Source organism: Bufo bufo, chromosome 3, assembly GCF_905171765.1.
Source record: "Bufo bufo chromosome 3, aBufBuf1.1, whole genome shotgun sequence".
NCBI lineage: Eukaryota > Metazoa > Chordata > Amphibia > Anura > Bufonidae > Bufo > Bufo bufo.
The window spans coordinates 274,542,355-274,557,574 of NC_053391.1; the positions used below are offsets into that span (position 1 = coordinate 274,542,355).

Here is a 15,220-nt window from a genome sequence, read left to right on the forward strand (position 1 = left end):
AAAGAGCTCAGCGGTGAACTAGCAAAACCATTAACAGATTTATTTAACCAATCACTGGCAACAGGAGTCATCCCAGAAGATTGGAAATTAGCAAATGTTGTGCCCATTCACAAGAAAGGTAGTAGGGAGGAATCGGGCAACTATAGGCCAGTAAGCCTGACATCAATAGTGGGGAAATTAATGGAAACCATACTTGAGAGGATTGTGGACCATCTAAAATCCCATGGATTGAAAGATGAAAAACAGCATGGGTTTACTTCAGGTAGATCATGTCAAACTAATCTTATTGATTTTTTTAATTGGGTGACTAAAATAATAGATGGAGGAGGTGCAGTAGACATCGCTTATCTAGACTTTAGTAAGGCTTTTGATACTGTCCCACATAGAAGGCTCATCAATAAAGTGCAGTCATTGGGCTTGGACTCCCATATTGTTGAATGGATAAGGCAGTGGCTGAGGGACAGGCTTGTAGTCAATGGAGTATATTCAGACCAAGGTCTTGTTACCAGTGGGGTACCTCAGGGATCTGTTCTGGGACCCATATTGTTTAATATCTTTGTCAGCGAAATTGCAGAAGGCCTCAATGGTAAGGTGTGTCTTTTTGCTGATGACACAAAGATTTGCAACAGGGTTGATGTTCCTGGAGGAATACACCAAATGGAAAAGGACTTAGGAAAACTGGAGGAATGGTCAAAAATCTGGCAACTAAAATTGAATGTTGATAAGTGCAAGATAATGCACCTGGGATGTAAAAACCCAAGAGCAGAATATAAAATCAGTGATACAGTCCTAACCTCAGTATCTGAGGAAAGGGATTTAGGGATCATTATTTCAGAAGACTTAAAGGTAGGCAGACAATGTCACAGAGCAGCAGGAAATGCTAGCAGAATGCTTGGGTGTATAGCAAGAGGAATTACCAGTAGAAAGAGGGAGGTGCTCATGCCGCTCTACAGAGCACTAGTGAGACCTCATTTGGAGTATTCTGCTCAGTACTGGAGACCATATCTCCAGAAGGATATTGATACTTTGGAGAGAGTTCAGAGAAGAGCTACTAAACTGGTACATGGATTGTAGCATAAAACTTACCAGGAAAGATTAAAGGACCTTAACATGTATAGCTTGGAAGAAAAACGAGACAGAGGGGATATGATAGAAACTTTTAAATACATAAAGGGAATCAACAAGGTAAAAGAGGAAAGAATATTTAAAAGAAGAAAAACTGCTACAAGAGGACATAGTTTTAAATTAGAGGGGCAAAGGTTTAAAAGTAATATCAGGAAGTATTATTTTACTTAGAGAGTAGTGGATGCATGGAATAGCCTTCCTGCAGAAGTGGCAGCTGCAAATACAGTGGAGGAGTTTAAGCATGCATGGGATAGGCATAAGGCCATCCTTCATATAAGATAAAGCCAGGGGCTATCCATAGTATTTAGTATATTGGGCAGACTAGATGGGCCAAATGGTTCTTATCTGCCGACACATTCTATGTTTCTATGTTTCTATTGTCATGCTGAAATGTCCACTGGTGCCCAAGGCCAATTTTTTCTGCAGACTGCCTGATGTTGTTGTTGAGAATCCTCATGTATTGCTCTTTTTTCATGGTGCCGTTTACTGTGATTAGGTTCCCTGGTCCATTGGCTGAAAAAACACCCCCAAAGCATTAGGTTCCCACCACCATGTTTGACAGTGGGGATAGCGTTCTTTGGGGTTGAAGGCTTCTCCTTTTTTTACGCCAAATGAAGGAAACATCATTGTGACCAAACAATAAAATTTTTGCTTCATCTGAAACATAACACAGAAGACCAGAAGTCTTCTTGTTTGTCGAGATGAGCTTTTGCAAAGGCCAAGCGAGCTTTTGTGGCGTCCTCCTTGGTCTGCATCCGTGGGAACCCAGCAGTGTGCAGTGTCCGTTGGATTTTCTGTTGGATTTTCTGCTTTGAGACATTGCCACCAGCAGAGCCCAGATTCACCAGAATGGCCTTGGTGTTGATCCTTGGATTCTTTTTCACCTCTCTAACTATCCTCCTGGCCAGCACAGGTGTCACTTTTGGCTTCCGACCACGTCCTCTGAGATTTTCCACAGTGCGGAACATCTTGTATTTTTTAATAATACTTTGCACTGTAGCCACTGAACTTGAAAACATTTAGAAATGGCCTTGTAGCCCTGTCCTGACTTGTGAGCAGCAACAATGCGCAGCCGCAGGTCCTCACTGAGCTCCTTTTGTCTTAGCCATGACTGTCCAACAAACCAACTGCAGAGAGCTGCTGTTTTTCACCTGTTGAGTTGATTAAAACATCTGTTCCCAATTAATCAGGGTAATTAGGATGCTTTAGAACAGCTTGGACTATTTGGAATGGTATAGAACTTTTGATTTTCCCACAGACTGTGACAGTTTGTGAAGGGTATGAATAATTTTGGACTAGACACTTTTTGCTCAAATGTGAATAAAAGCTGAGAAATGTTTTTTTTCCACAATAATGCCTCTTGTACATCGTCTTATTATCTTTTGGGAGACACCTATGTCATTTCCCGTCCAAAAATTACTTGCTGGTTGAATAAAAGTAACTTTAACCTGTTCCGGACACATGACGTACCGGTATGGCATGTTGTCCCGGTACTTAAGGACACATGACGTACCGGTACGTCATGTGTAGTTCCGATCACCGCCGCCCGGCCAGGCGGTGATCGGAACTGGGTGCCTGCTCAAATCATTGAGCAGGCACCCTGGGACAATGCGCCGGGGGGGGCCCTGTGACTCCCCCCCCCCCCTTCCCCGTGTCGACGGTCGCAGCAAACCGCAGGTCAATTCAGACCTGCGGTTTCCTGCATTTTCGGGTTATTTGGGTCTCTGGGGGCCTGATAACCCGGAACAGGATGGTGATCGGTGGTGTGATAATACACCACCAATCACCATCCTGCGATCCTGAGAGGTGATGGTGACATCACCTCTCAGGATCGACTCTCATTGGTTGGCTGGGGAGAAAGGGCTATTCAAATTACAGCAGCGCTCCTCTCTTCCTCCTTTTGTGTCCGGGAGCCGAGGAGAGAGGATCGCTGCACGTCGATCCTTCAGAGCTGCAGGGATCATCAGCCAGCACCCCCATCTGTGCCCCAGCACCCCCATCTGTGCCCCAGCACCACCAATGTATTTAGGGAAAGGTTAGGTGAGGCAGGGATATTCAGGGAAAGCTAGTGAGAAAAACAAAACAGTTTTTTTGCATCACCCTAAATCGGGTGTCTGGGGTCCACAGCTTGCCCCCCCAACAACTTTTTTTTCTGCGTACGCTGACTGTGGCCGGCACTCTTAGGCCCCTTTCACACAGGCGATTTTTCCACGCGGGTGCAATGCGTGAAGTAAACGCATTGCACCCGCACTGAATCCGGACCCATTCATTTCTATGGGGCTGTGCACATGAGCGGTGATTTTCACGCATCACTTGTGCGTTGCGTGAAAATCGCAGCAAGCTCTATTTTGTGCGTTTTTCACGCAACGCAGGCCCCATAGAAGTGAATGGGGCTGCGTAAAAATCGCAAGCATCCGCAAGCAAGCGCGGATGCGGTGCGATTTTCACGCACGGTTGCTAGGAGACGATCGGGATGGGGACCTGAACTTTATTATTTTCCCTTATAACATGGTTATAAGGGAAAATAATAGCATTCTTAATACAGAATGCATAGTACAATAGGGCTTGAGGTGATAAAAAAAAAAGAATAATAATTTAACTCACCTTAATCCACTTGTTCGCGCAGTCGGCATCTCTTCTGTCTTGTTCTGTAAGGAATAGGACCTTTGATGAAGTCACTACGTTCATCACATGGTCTGTCACATGATCCATCATCGTGGTAAAAGATCATGTGACGGACCATGTGATGAGCGTAGTGACGTCATCAAAGGTCCTATTCCTCACAGAACAAGACAGAAGAGGATGCCGGCTGCGCGAACAAGTGTATTAAGGTGAGTTAAATTATTATAAATTTTTTTTAACCCCTCAAGCCCTATTGTACTATGCATTCTGTATTCAGAATGCTATTATTTTCCCTTATAACCATGTTATAAGGGAAATAATACAATCTACACAACCTTGAAGAAGATTGTGTAGAAGTTCGGGTCTGGGTACCACATCAGTTTTTTATCCACGCGTGTGCAAAACGCATTGCAAGCGCGCGATAAAAACTCAACAACGGAGCGCAATCGCAGTCAAAAACTGACTGCAATTGCGTACCTACTCGCGCGGGTTTGCCGTAACGCATCTGGACCTTATCCGGACATGCTTGTCTGCAAGGGGCCTAAGTGTCCGGCCACTGTTAGTGCATCGCACACCCCCACCGCTGATCAACTTGAATTTTATTTATTTCACATTTTTTGTCCTTTTTTTTATATATATATATTTTTTTGTCTGTTAGGTTTAGGGTAAGTTCGTGAACACCCGTGCCCCCACACACACGCACACCAAATAAAGTTTAACACGCACGCACACACTCCCCTATGGCCCGCTGGATATTCTCGGCCGAGGAGGCATATGCCCAGCTTGCCTCCGAGTCCGAGAGCCCCAGTGAGGACGAGGATGACCCCACTTTCCTTTTGTCATCCACGTCCTCCTCATCATCTAGCGATGATGATGAGCCGCCAGGTGGAGCAAGGGGACCACCATGCTAGGGACCCTGTGGCCCACACTAGTACGAGCAGCTCTGGGGTTCGTACTAGTTTTCTGGCCCACCAGCCCCCTGCGGTGAACTTGTCTGGTGTACCCCAGAGCATTTTGAGCCCGCGATTCCTGATTTTGTAGACCAACCAGGAATCCAGATTTCCACAGTGGGCTTCACTGAATATGACTATTTAAGTGTTTTTTTCAGTGACCACTTAGTAAATCTGATGGTGGAGCAAACAAAACCTGTACCTGTTGCTCCACCATCACCAACACCCCGGGCTCCTTTTTGGCTATGGCCGGTGGCTGGACTTCGGTAAGTGCAGCCGAGATGAGGACGTTTTGGGCCTCGTGCTGCACATGGGCTTAGTCAAAAAACCTAGTGTCAGGCATTACTGGAGTGGGGACGTCCTCTACCAGACCCCACTTTACAGTACGGCCATGACACGCTCCCGGTTTGAGGCCATTATGCAGATAATGCAGCATGTCCCCCCCAAGGTGATCCTGCCTTTGACTGCCTGTACAAAATCAGGCCAGTCATCGATCAATTTGGGGCCAAATTTGAGCAGGCCTATGTCGCGGTGGATGAGTCTCTCATTGCTTTCAAGAAGAGACTCCTTTTCCGCCAGAATGTTCCCTCTAAGCGGGTGAGGTATGGCGTGAAGCTGTACAAACTTTGTGAGAGTACCTCAGGGTACACTTACAAGTTTCTTGTGTACGAGGGGCGAGATTCCCGTATTGAATCCCCAGAATTTCCCCCCCACTCTGGGTGTTAGCGGGAAACTTGTGTGGGACCTTATGCACCCACTGCTAGATAAGGGTTACCCACCTGTACGTGGATAACTTTTATACTAGTATCCCCTTGTTCCAGTCCCTCGCCACCAGATCCACGTCCTCTTGTGGGACCATGCAGAAAAATCAACGCGGCCTCCCTACCCACATGTCACGGCTGAGGATGGGGAAAATCCTCAGCCGTGCGATGCCCGAAGATGTAAGGCGGCTCGGTCAGGACGACAGGATTAGGGAGCAGGTCACCTCCTAAACGCATCCCTAACCTGACCCTGACTCCTAGCTACATGAGCCAACCTTGATGGTAGGAGGGCTCATGCCACCGGAACCTTGAAGTCCCTGCTAGCCCTCAAGATGGCCCTAACCTAGGAGCAGGGTAAGACGGCCTGTTCCTTCTGAACGCGGAGGAACAGGGGTCTCACTGGCCAAGCTGCAAGGAATGGGGGAACACATACAACATACAGATATGACAGGGGAACTAAACAAGTTCACACGTACCTGTCACAGCCACGCTGACTGGAACCCATGCATGCACTACTCATGTCCACAGAACACAAAGGGACATAGCACACATAACACACAGGTAACCAGGACATCCATAGTTGCACTAAATAGGAAACAAAGGGAAACATCAACTGAACATCATGCAAACATAACTAATACTTCACAGATAAACCTATGACCACAAGGGTGGCCCCCACTGGCAGATGATATACACAGGAGGCTGCTCCAGCTACACAAGGCTGAAGCAATCCACAGAGACATGCCAAACACTGAGGCTTTATAGGCCTAAGAGGCCACACCCACACAGACACACCCAGTGTCTCACACACACAGAAACGGAGTTAACCCTTCCAACACCAGGGAAGGGAAAACACCACTTAAAGGGGAAGTGACCAAACCAAGACACACTGTGGCTGTTGCCGCAGGCAACGACATGGGTGGCTACCATGTCCTGGGAATCAGCCCGCAGGCCGGGACACTGCCACCACATGTACACATCCAACCAAATGTTGCCACGGGCAGCCACAGTGAAGGGAAGAGTCCTAGTGCACACACAACACAAAACACAGTGCACAACAGACAAACAAACACAACACCCAACATGAGTGTTGTTAGGTGCAACCGCATGCAATGCAGCAAGCTGCCCAGCACCGCTCAGGCTGCTCTGCTGAAACTAACACCATACAACTAGTTGCCCGCGGCAACCACAGGTGAGGCCACAAACCAGCGGAGTGTGATTGAAGACCAAAACCAAACCGCAGGCAACCGCATGCGGTTGAGGAGTCACGACCATAGCCGTGGCCGTGACACCACACCCTCCAGGTACCTATCCCCAGGGGTGAGACCCATGCCCTTACTAGTGGAAACCTGTTGCTGGTCTGATATAAGGACAAGAGGGATGTCCTTGTACGGTCCACAATTCACGGTAACGGCATCACCCCTGTCCCTGTTCGAGGTACCGCGGCAACGCGTCCTCAAGCCCGATTGTATCGTTGACTACAATCAGTATATGGAGGAGTTGATCTCTCTAATCAAATCCTCAAGCCATATAATGCCATGCGCAAAACCTGGGCATGGTACAAAAAAGTTGCGGTCTACTTGGTGCAGGTTGCCTTGTACAACTCTTTTGTGCTGTCCCCGAGCACTGGTAACAAAGGGAAATTCCTTCAGTTCTATGAGGCAGTCCTCAAGGACCTGATCTTTTCTGACCTGGAAAGAGCAGGCTGGACTACCTGGGGAACTGGAGGCGCCCGGATCGTCCCTGGCCAACACTTTCCAGGTGTGGTCCTCCATACTCGAAAGAAGGGACGGACCCAAAAAAGGTGATGAGTGTGTCACAGGAGAGGGATACGGAAGGACACCACTACTCAGTGTGACAAGTGCCCCGATGATCCAAGCCTCTGCATTATTGGTTGCTTCAGGGAGTACCACACGTCTATGGAGTACAAAATTTATATTCCCCTTCCCCAATTTAGCCACTGACAATCGGATAAAAAACTATGGTTCTCAGACTTGAGACACTAAAACGAAATTTCTTTTTCTTCAAAAATATAGTTAGTAAAACTAAAATAAATAAAAAAAATAGACATATTAGGTATCGCCACGTTCATAAGAATCTGCTCTATAAAAATACCCCATGACCTAACCCCTCAGATGAACACGGTCATAAAAATAAAATAAAAACTGTGCAAAAAAAAATGATTTTTTTTGTCACCTTACATCACAAAAATTGTAATAGCAAGCGATCAAAAAGTCATATGCCCCCTCAAAATAGTGCCGATAAAAACCGTCCTCTCATACCGCAAGAAATGAGCCCATACCTAAATAATCGGCTAAAAAAAATAAAATAAACAGACTCAGACTATGGAGATACTAAAATGTTTTTTGTTTATAAAAAGATAATATAGTGGTAAAAGTAGACATATTAGGTATCGCCGCCTCCGTAAGAACCTGCTTTATAAAAATACCCTAACCCTAAACCCTCAAAAGAACATGGTCAAAAAAAATTATAAAAACTGTGCCAAAACAGCAATTTTTTGGCAACATTTCCATTTTAATCCGTTTTTTTTCCAGTAACAAAGCAAGTGTTAACAGCCAAACAAAACTTAATATTTATTACCCTGATTCTGCAGTTTACACAAACACCCCATATGTGGTCCATAAACTGCTGTATGACCAAACGCAGGTCGCAGAAGGAAAGGAACGCCGTATGGTTTCCGGAAGGCAGATTTTGATGGCCTTTTTTTTTTTGGCCACCATGTCCCATTTGAAGCCCCCCTGATGCACCCCTAGAGTAGAAACTCCATAAAAGCGACCCCAATCTAAGAAACTACACCCCTCAAGGTATTCAAAACTAATTTTACAAACTTTATTAACCCTTTGTGTGTTTCCTCAAACAGTTTATGGCAAATGGAGATGATATTTCAGAATTTCTATTTTTGGTAACCTTGCCTCACAAAAGTGTAATATAGATAACCAAAAATCATATGTACCCTAAAATAGTCCCAACAAAACTTTAATTTCATTCCACCTTATCCCGTAGTTTCAAAAATGGGGTCACTTTTATGGAGTTTCTACTCAAGGGGTGCATCAGGGGGGCTTCAAATGGGACATGGTGTAAATAAACCAGTCCAGCAAAATCTGCCATCCAAAAACCACACGGCGCACCTTTCCCTCTACGCCCTACCGTGTGCCCATACAGTAGTTTACGGCCACATATGGGGTGTTTCTGCAAACTACAGAATCGGGGAAAAAAATATAGCATTTTGTTTGGCTGTTAACCCTCGCTTTGTTACTTGAAATAATGGATAAAAATGGAAACTTTGCCAAAAAATCTTAATTCTGAAATTTTATCTCCATTTGCCATTAACTCTTGTGGAACACCTAAAGGGTTAACAACATTTATAAAATCAGTTTTGAATACCTTGAGGGGTGTTGTAGTTTCTAGAATGGGGTCATTTTCGGGTGGTTTCTATTATGTAAGCCTCACAAAGTGACTTCAGACCTGAACTGGTCCCTAAAAATTGGGTTTTTGATTTGCTTGCTAAACTTCTAAGCCTTGTAACGTCCCCAAAAACTAAAATTTCATTCCCAAAATGATCCAAACAAGAAGTAGACATATGGGGAATGTAAAGTAATAAACTATTTTTATAGGCATTACATTTACTATGTATTATAGAAGTAGAGAAATTAAAACTTGGAAATTTGCTAATTTTTTCAAAATTTTGGTAAATTTGGTATTTTTTTATAAATAAAAATGATTTTTTTTAATTCATTTTACCAGTGTCATGAAGTACAATATGTGACAAAAAAACTATCTCAGAATGGCCTGGATAAGTCAAAGCATTTTAAAGTGGCCATGTCTATAAAGTGACACTGGTCAGATTTTCAAAAAATAGCCTGGTCCTCAAGGTGAAAATGAGCCCGGTCCCTAAGGGGTTAAGTCAAAATTTGCCAGAGTATGAATAATTATGGGCAGCACTGTAGCTGTTTGGAGAACTTTCTTGCAGTGGTCCTATACGTAGACCGAAGTCCCACTTTGTAGTTGTTTAAAGATACAGATGAGTCTCATAGTTTTGGTACTGTCTAAGATAATTTTCTGTCAGACACTGCATCCACCCATCCACCCTCATTAACAGCCCAACACATAATCATGTTCTGCTCATCTGCACAGGTGTCTTCCTGCCTGCTGCACCAGAGATTGGTTGATCCAGGCTGTATGTCAGACCGTGAGACAATCAGGGCAAGTCCACCTCCTCACTTCCTTCCAGGGTCCTATGAGCATTATTTTTTCCCTCCCTTGGGTTTTGCCCGCCAACATATGCAGTAAAATAGCACTGTGTGCCGTTTTACTGAATTTGTCCGAAGTGAACCTGAATTTTTGTAAAACTCATAACAAACATTTGTACATACCTGGTCAGTGGGAATGACAACCCTGGGCGGAGGACAAGTTCTCTCCAAAGTTAACTCTTCCCATGTCTCTTTCTTGCAGTGAGACTCAGTTTAGCATGCAAGCCCTCCTGGGCTCTGGCTTGGCAGGAAACTTCCTGCAATCAGGACTTGGACGCTCACCGTCTGTCATCTATATTGGCCTACCCGAGTTCTAAAAGTTCCTCACAGTCTTCAGGGTCTAACTACAGCCTACACCAGGCACACAAATATCTTTGGCAAGAAGGTGGCTGAGACCCTGCCACCACATCATCCTTATGAATGCCCCATTGACCTGGTGCCTGGAATTACTCCTCCATGTGGCCAGTGTCTATCAGTTGCCTTTACCTGAAACTCAAGCCATGTCTCACTATATTAAAGAAAACCTAAGAGGGGCTTCATTCAGACGTTCTCTTCCTCGGCAGGTGCGGTTTCTTCTTTGTCAATAAGAAGAACAGGTCTCTTTGGCAGTTTATTGACTACTGCAGGACTGCACAAAATTACAGTGCAAAACAAGTATCCTTTGCCGAAGATTCCTGAGCTCTTTGCTAGATTCCATGGAGCCAGAATCTTAACTAAGCTGGACCTCCGAGGAGCTTATAATTTGATCTAGATACAAGAGTGAAGACCACTTTTAACACCGAGAACTCAGAATATCTTGTAATGCCCTTTGGTCTCAGTAATGTTCCTGCAGGTTTTAAAAAATTGTTCACAATATCTTTCGTGATCTTCTCTGTCTGTGTTGTAGTCTATATGGATGACATCCTTATCTTCTTGCCTGACCTGAATTTCCCACCAGAGAGATGTTTGGACTGTCCTCCAGTGCTTGAGAGAGAACTGACTGCAATATTTAAAAAATGTCTCTGAAAAGACCTCTCTGCTCTTCCTGGACTACAGTTGTTTGATATCAAACTGGACTTTTGCTCAACCTATCATCCTCAATCCAATGGTCACAGGGAACGTATCAATCAAATCCTGGATAGCTACTTGCGACACTTCACCTCTGCATGTCATAATAACTCGGCTGCTTTACTCCTATAGACACAGAGTTTTCTTACAACAACCAATCTAGCAAGTCATTCATTAAGACTCCTTTTTTACAGTGTACATATATATGGATTCCTCTTCCTGTGACCGACTCATCGTCTACAAATCAATCTAATCAACTTCACTAAGAATTGTCAGGGGACCAAAACTGCTCTACAATAGGTCTCTGTTTGCATGACAAAGTCTGCTGTTCAAGCTCAGGTTCAGTCTCAGTTTTCTCCTGGAGACAAGGTCTGGCTTTCCACAAAAAAACATCAGACTCAAGGTACCCTCGTATAAGTTGGCACCCAGCTTCACTGGTCCTTTTGAGGTATTGAAACAGTTGAATCTAGCTTCCTGCCTCTTTACATATCCCTAATTCCTTACATTGTCTCCCTCCTCAAGACAGTTGTGTTAAATTGTTTTCCCAAAGGTTCTGTTCCTACTTCTGCACCTTTCAGCACTGAAGAAGTATCAAAGTCAAGAATATTTTGGACAAGAAAATCAGAGGAAAAACCTTCTGGGTGGACTGTAAGGTCTATGGTCCAGAAAAAAGATCCTGGGAGACGACAGACAAAATTAATGACCCTGTTCTTCAGAAAATTCTGTCAGCAATCTGGACCAAAGAAGTAAGGGAAGGGGGTGTTTGTGTTACAGCACTGGTAGCAAGCTGTCACTGCCCAGCTTACCTTCCTAGTGGCCCAGACCCACCACCCGCTGTCTTCTTCCCTGGGTCTGGCCACCGGGTCTGCTCTGTCCCTACATGCAGGCTGTAGCCTGATTTCCGGCATGGCCTCTCCTCCTCTGCCAGCAGGCTCTTAAAGGCCAGCATGCACCTTCATCTTATCCAGTCAAAAGTTGGCAACCTTGGGGTATTTAAGGCATCTTCCCCTGAGGGAAGCTAACTGAGCAATAGTTTCTTAAGTTTGCTAGTTCTTGCTAAGGTGTATTGTATTCATTTGTCTGCCTGTGTCCCAACCTCTGCCTGTTAAATGGACTCTAACCACCCACTGACTGACCTTCATTGCTGGCTGCCCTGACATTGGACAGTTTACCATTAAGCTTGTACTCTGCCTACCCTGACCTCAGCCTGTCCTTGATTATGGTTCTGCTTTACCTCTTGGTTCCCCTCACCAGTGTCTCTGACCCCATGGGTCAGCTGTTAAAGGATTCTGTCATGAGATTTGAGCCCTATAAGATAAACATATGGCCAGGTCCGTACTAATAACATGAATCCTAAACTGCCCTTATTAAACCTGCTTGTGGCTCTATTAGCCCAAAAACCAGTTTTTTATAAGCTGTCACTCACCTACCTAAGGTGCCCAAGGGGTTTTACGTTAACCCAGGGTGCTCGCCCGCACCCCTCGCCGTCTGGTGCCCAGCGCCGCCTTCCTCACCTCAGCCCCGCCTCCGCAATCCTCATGTCCCTCTGCTAGATACGGCGCCTGCGCACTAGGCTCAGCCTGATGCGCCGCGGACTCCTGGCAGCGGCTTCGTTGAGCGAAGTGCGCATGCGCATCAGGTGGCGCATGCGCACTTCGCTCAACGAAGCCGCTGCCAGGAGTCCGCGGCGCACCCTGGGTTAACGTAAAACCCTTGGGCACCTTAGGTAGGTGAGTGACAGCTTATAAAAAACTGGTTTTTGGGCTAATAGAGCCACAAGCAGGTTTAATAAGGGCAGTTTAGCATTCATGTTATTAGTACGGACCTGGCCATATGTTTAGCTTATAGGGCTCAAATCTCATGACAGAATCCCTTTAACTATACAAAAACTACACTAGGAAGTCTCTGTACTAACCTTGAGCTACCTGTCCTGACATCGGACTGTTTATCTGATCGCACCAACTCTGTGGATTTGTCCTTTCCCTGTCCCCAACTACATTTTTTTGCTTGTCCCCTTGGTGCTCTGCACGGGTGTCTCTTGACCCCCGTGAGTTAGCAGTCACTTGAACAGAGACCACTCTAAGAGGTAGCAGCCTGGTTATTCCCTTGCAGCAAAGTCCAGATCACTGTACAGGTTAAAGGGTGAATACTAGGGGAATGCTGGGATAATGCCCTCAGGATTAGCCCAAAGTCAAATCTGGAGGTTAACACAGTGCTTCCACACCCACTTCTGTAAAACTTTTATTATCATATTTGTCAGCAGGTAAGAATGCTCTCCCTAATATGAGGCAATTTATCAAGTATATAAATATAAAGTACCGTATATAAAACTATGGAATACAAGCCTTAGGAACACACAGTATAATGAAGAGGAGATATGTTTTATGCTTGCAAAGGGAGTTGTCATTATGATGTAGAAAAATACTATTGGGTCATCAATCAAGGTATGATTCAATACTTCTTAGAATTTAAAGTTATGTGAGAATCCATTGCTTTCCTAAAATGTGTCTCATGTCCACCTGCCCTCTAGGTTGACATACATTGCAATACAGTAGACTGTTTTTCAAGAGTTTGCAGGAATAAAGCCATTACTGATATGCTGGGATGAAGTTGCTTACATTATTAAGGTATTAAGTAAGGCATTTTTTTTCAAGTAAATTACACTTTGATATGACTCACATCAATGTCCTCACACAGCGAGTAGAGTCACGGATGTCCCAAACACGTACACAGGAGGCAGATGCAGTGAGTATCAATCCCGAGTTAGAACAATGTTTCACTGATACCACATTGTGAGGATGGCCACGGAGTGAAGCCATCTCTTGACCGGTGACCAGGTTCCATAGCTTGCAAGTACGATCTAAGAAAACAGTTTTCAGATACAAGAAATTACAAATTATGGTTTACTTATAATACAAAATTTTAGAACTATTTCTGATTGATTACAATATAGGCAGATCCTTTTTGCCTCCAAAAGATTTATCAGTGTTTCTGAATTTGCACTGTACAGTATATGGCATCAATTTGGAACCTATCCTGTTTTGAGTATACAGGAGTCTTCATTAAAACTGACAGAAAAAATGTTCTCAACAACCCATAGAGATGCCGTTGAGAATAAAAAGTTAAACTGACATCATATTAAACAATACTGCTTGATAGAATAAAGGGGGTCATTTATCAAACTAACGTAAAGTAGAACGGGCTTAGTTGCCCATAGCAACCAATCAGATTCCATCTTTCATTTTGGACAGCTCCTTTGGAAAATGAAAGGAGGAATCTGGTTGCTATGGGCAACTATGCACTCACGCTCGGCTATTTGTAAAACGGCCACACTCGATTAATTTCAGGAGGGTTTGCGTATTTCCGGCAGTCCCACAGAGGTTAATGGAGCGGTTGCCGCGCTTGTGCGGTGCAATGTCCATTCATTTCTATGGGACTTCTGAAAATTGCCAAGAGGAACTCCCATAGACATTAATGGAGAGCACAACTTGCATGCCTGGTGCCTGTGTCTGAAATTGGTGGCATATCCTAGTGACATGCAACCAATGTCTAAGATGAGAAAACCCTTTAAGTAGTGTTGAGCGAATCAAAGTCAAATTAATTGACTTTAATCAGAATTTCAGGAAAAATTTGATTAGCTATGAAGCCGAATTTCCTCGCACTTCGTGGTAACAAATCAAATTTCCCTGAAATGGCGGTAACAACAAAAAAAGTACAAACTCACCTCATCCATTTGCTAGTGTTGATCACGAATATTCGAATTTCAAATTTTTATCGCGAATATAGGTACTTCGAAAATTCGCGAATATTTAGAATATAGTGATATATATTCGTAATTTCGATTATTCGTTTTTGTTTTTTTTCATTTTTTTTTATATTCGATTTTTTATTTTTTTTATCAGTACTCATGATCTCTCCCTGCTTCTAGCTTGTGGGCTAATAAGAAGGCTGCACTATAGTTGACTTTAGGAGTAGTGTTGTTTGCGAATTTTGCTCTATATTCTTTTTTTTTTTAATATATTCTTGTTTTAGAATATTACGAATATTCGAAATAACGAAGTTATAGCAATATAGCGAATATTCAAAAAATGAATATAGAGCAATTTAGCTAATATAGTGCTATAATCTTTTTTTTTTATAGTTGTAATTATTTTCCAATCTGAACTTCAGATGAGAAAAAAATTACAATTAGACAAAGAAGAATATAGCACTATATTAGCTAAATTGCTCTATATTCGTTTTTTTCGAATATTCGCTATATTGCTATATATTCTTGTTTAGAATATTACGAATATTCGAAAAAACAAAGTTATAGCAATAAAGCGAATATTCGAAAAAAACGAATATAGAGCAATTTAGCTAATATAGTGCTATAATCTTTTTTTTTTATAGTTGTCATTTTTTTCCAATCTGAACTTCAGATGAGAAAAAAATTACAACTATT

The 15,220-nt window shown here is 43.7% G+C and overlaps 1 protein-coding gene across 1 annotated transcript in view; it reads right to left on the minus strand.

Moving 5' to 3' along the window:
• The window catches only part of KIF21B (kinesin family member 21B), a 1,425,990-nt gene that overhangs the window by 392,576 nt on the left and 1,018,194 nt on the right, over window positions 1-15,220 (minus strand). The window contains exon 33 of the mRNA XM_040424150.1: window positions 13,456-13,636. Coding sequence (XP_040280084.1) covers window positions 13,456-13,636 — 181 coding nt within the window. The remainder of the gene's footprint in view (window positions 1-13,455; window positions 13,637-15,220) is intronic.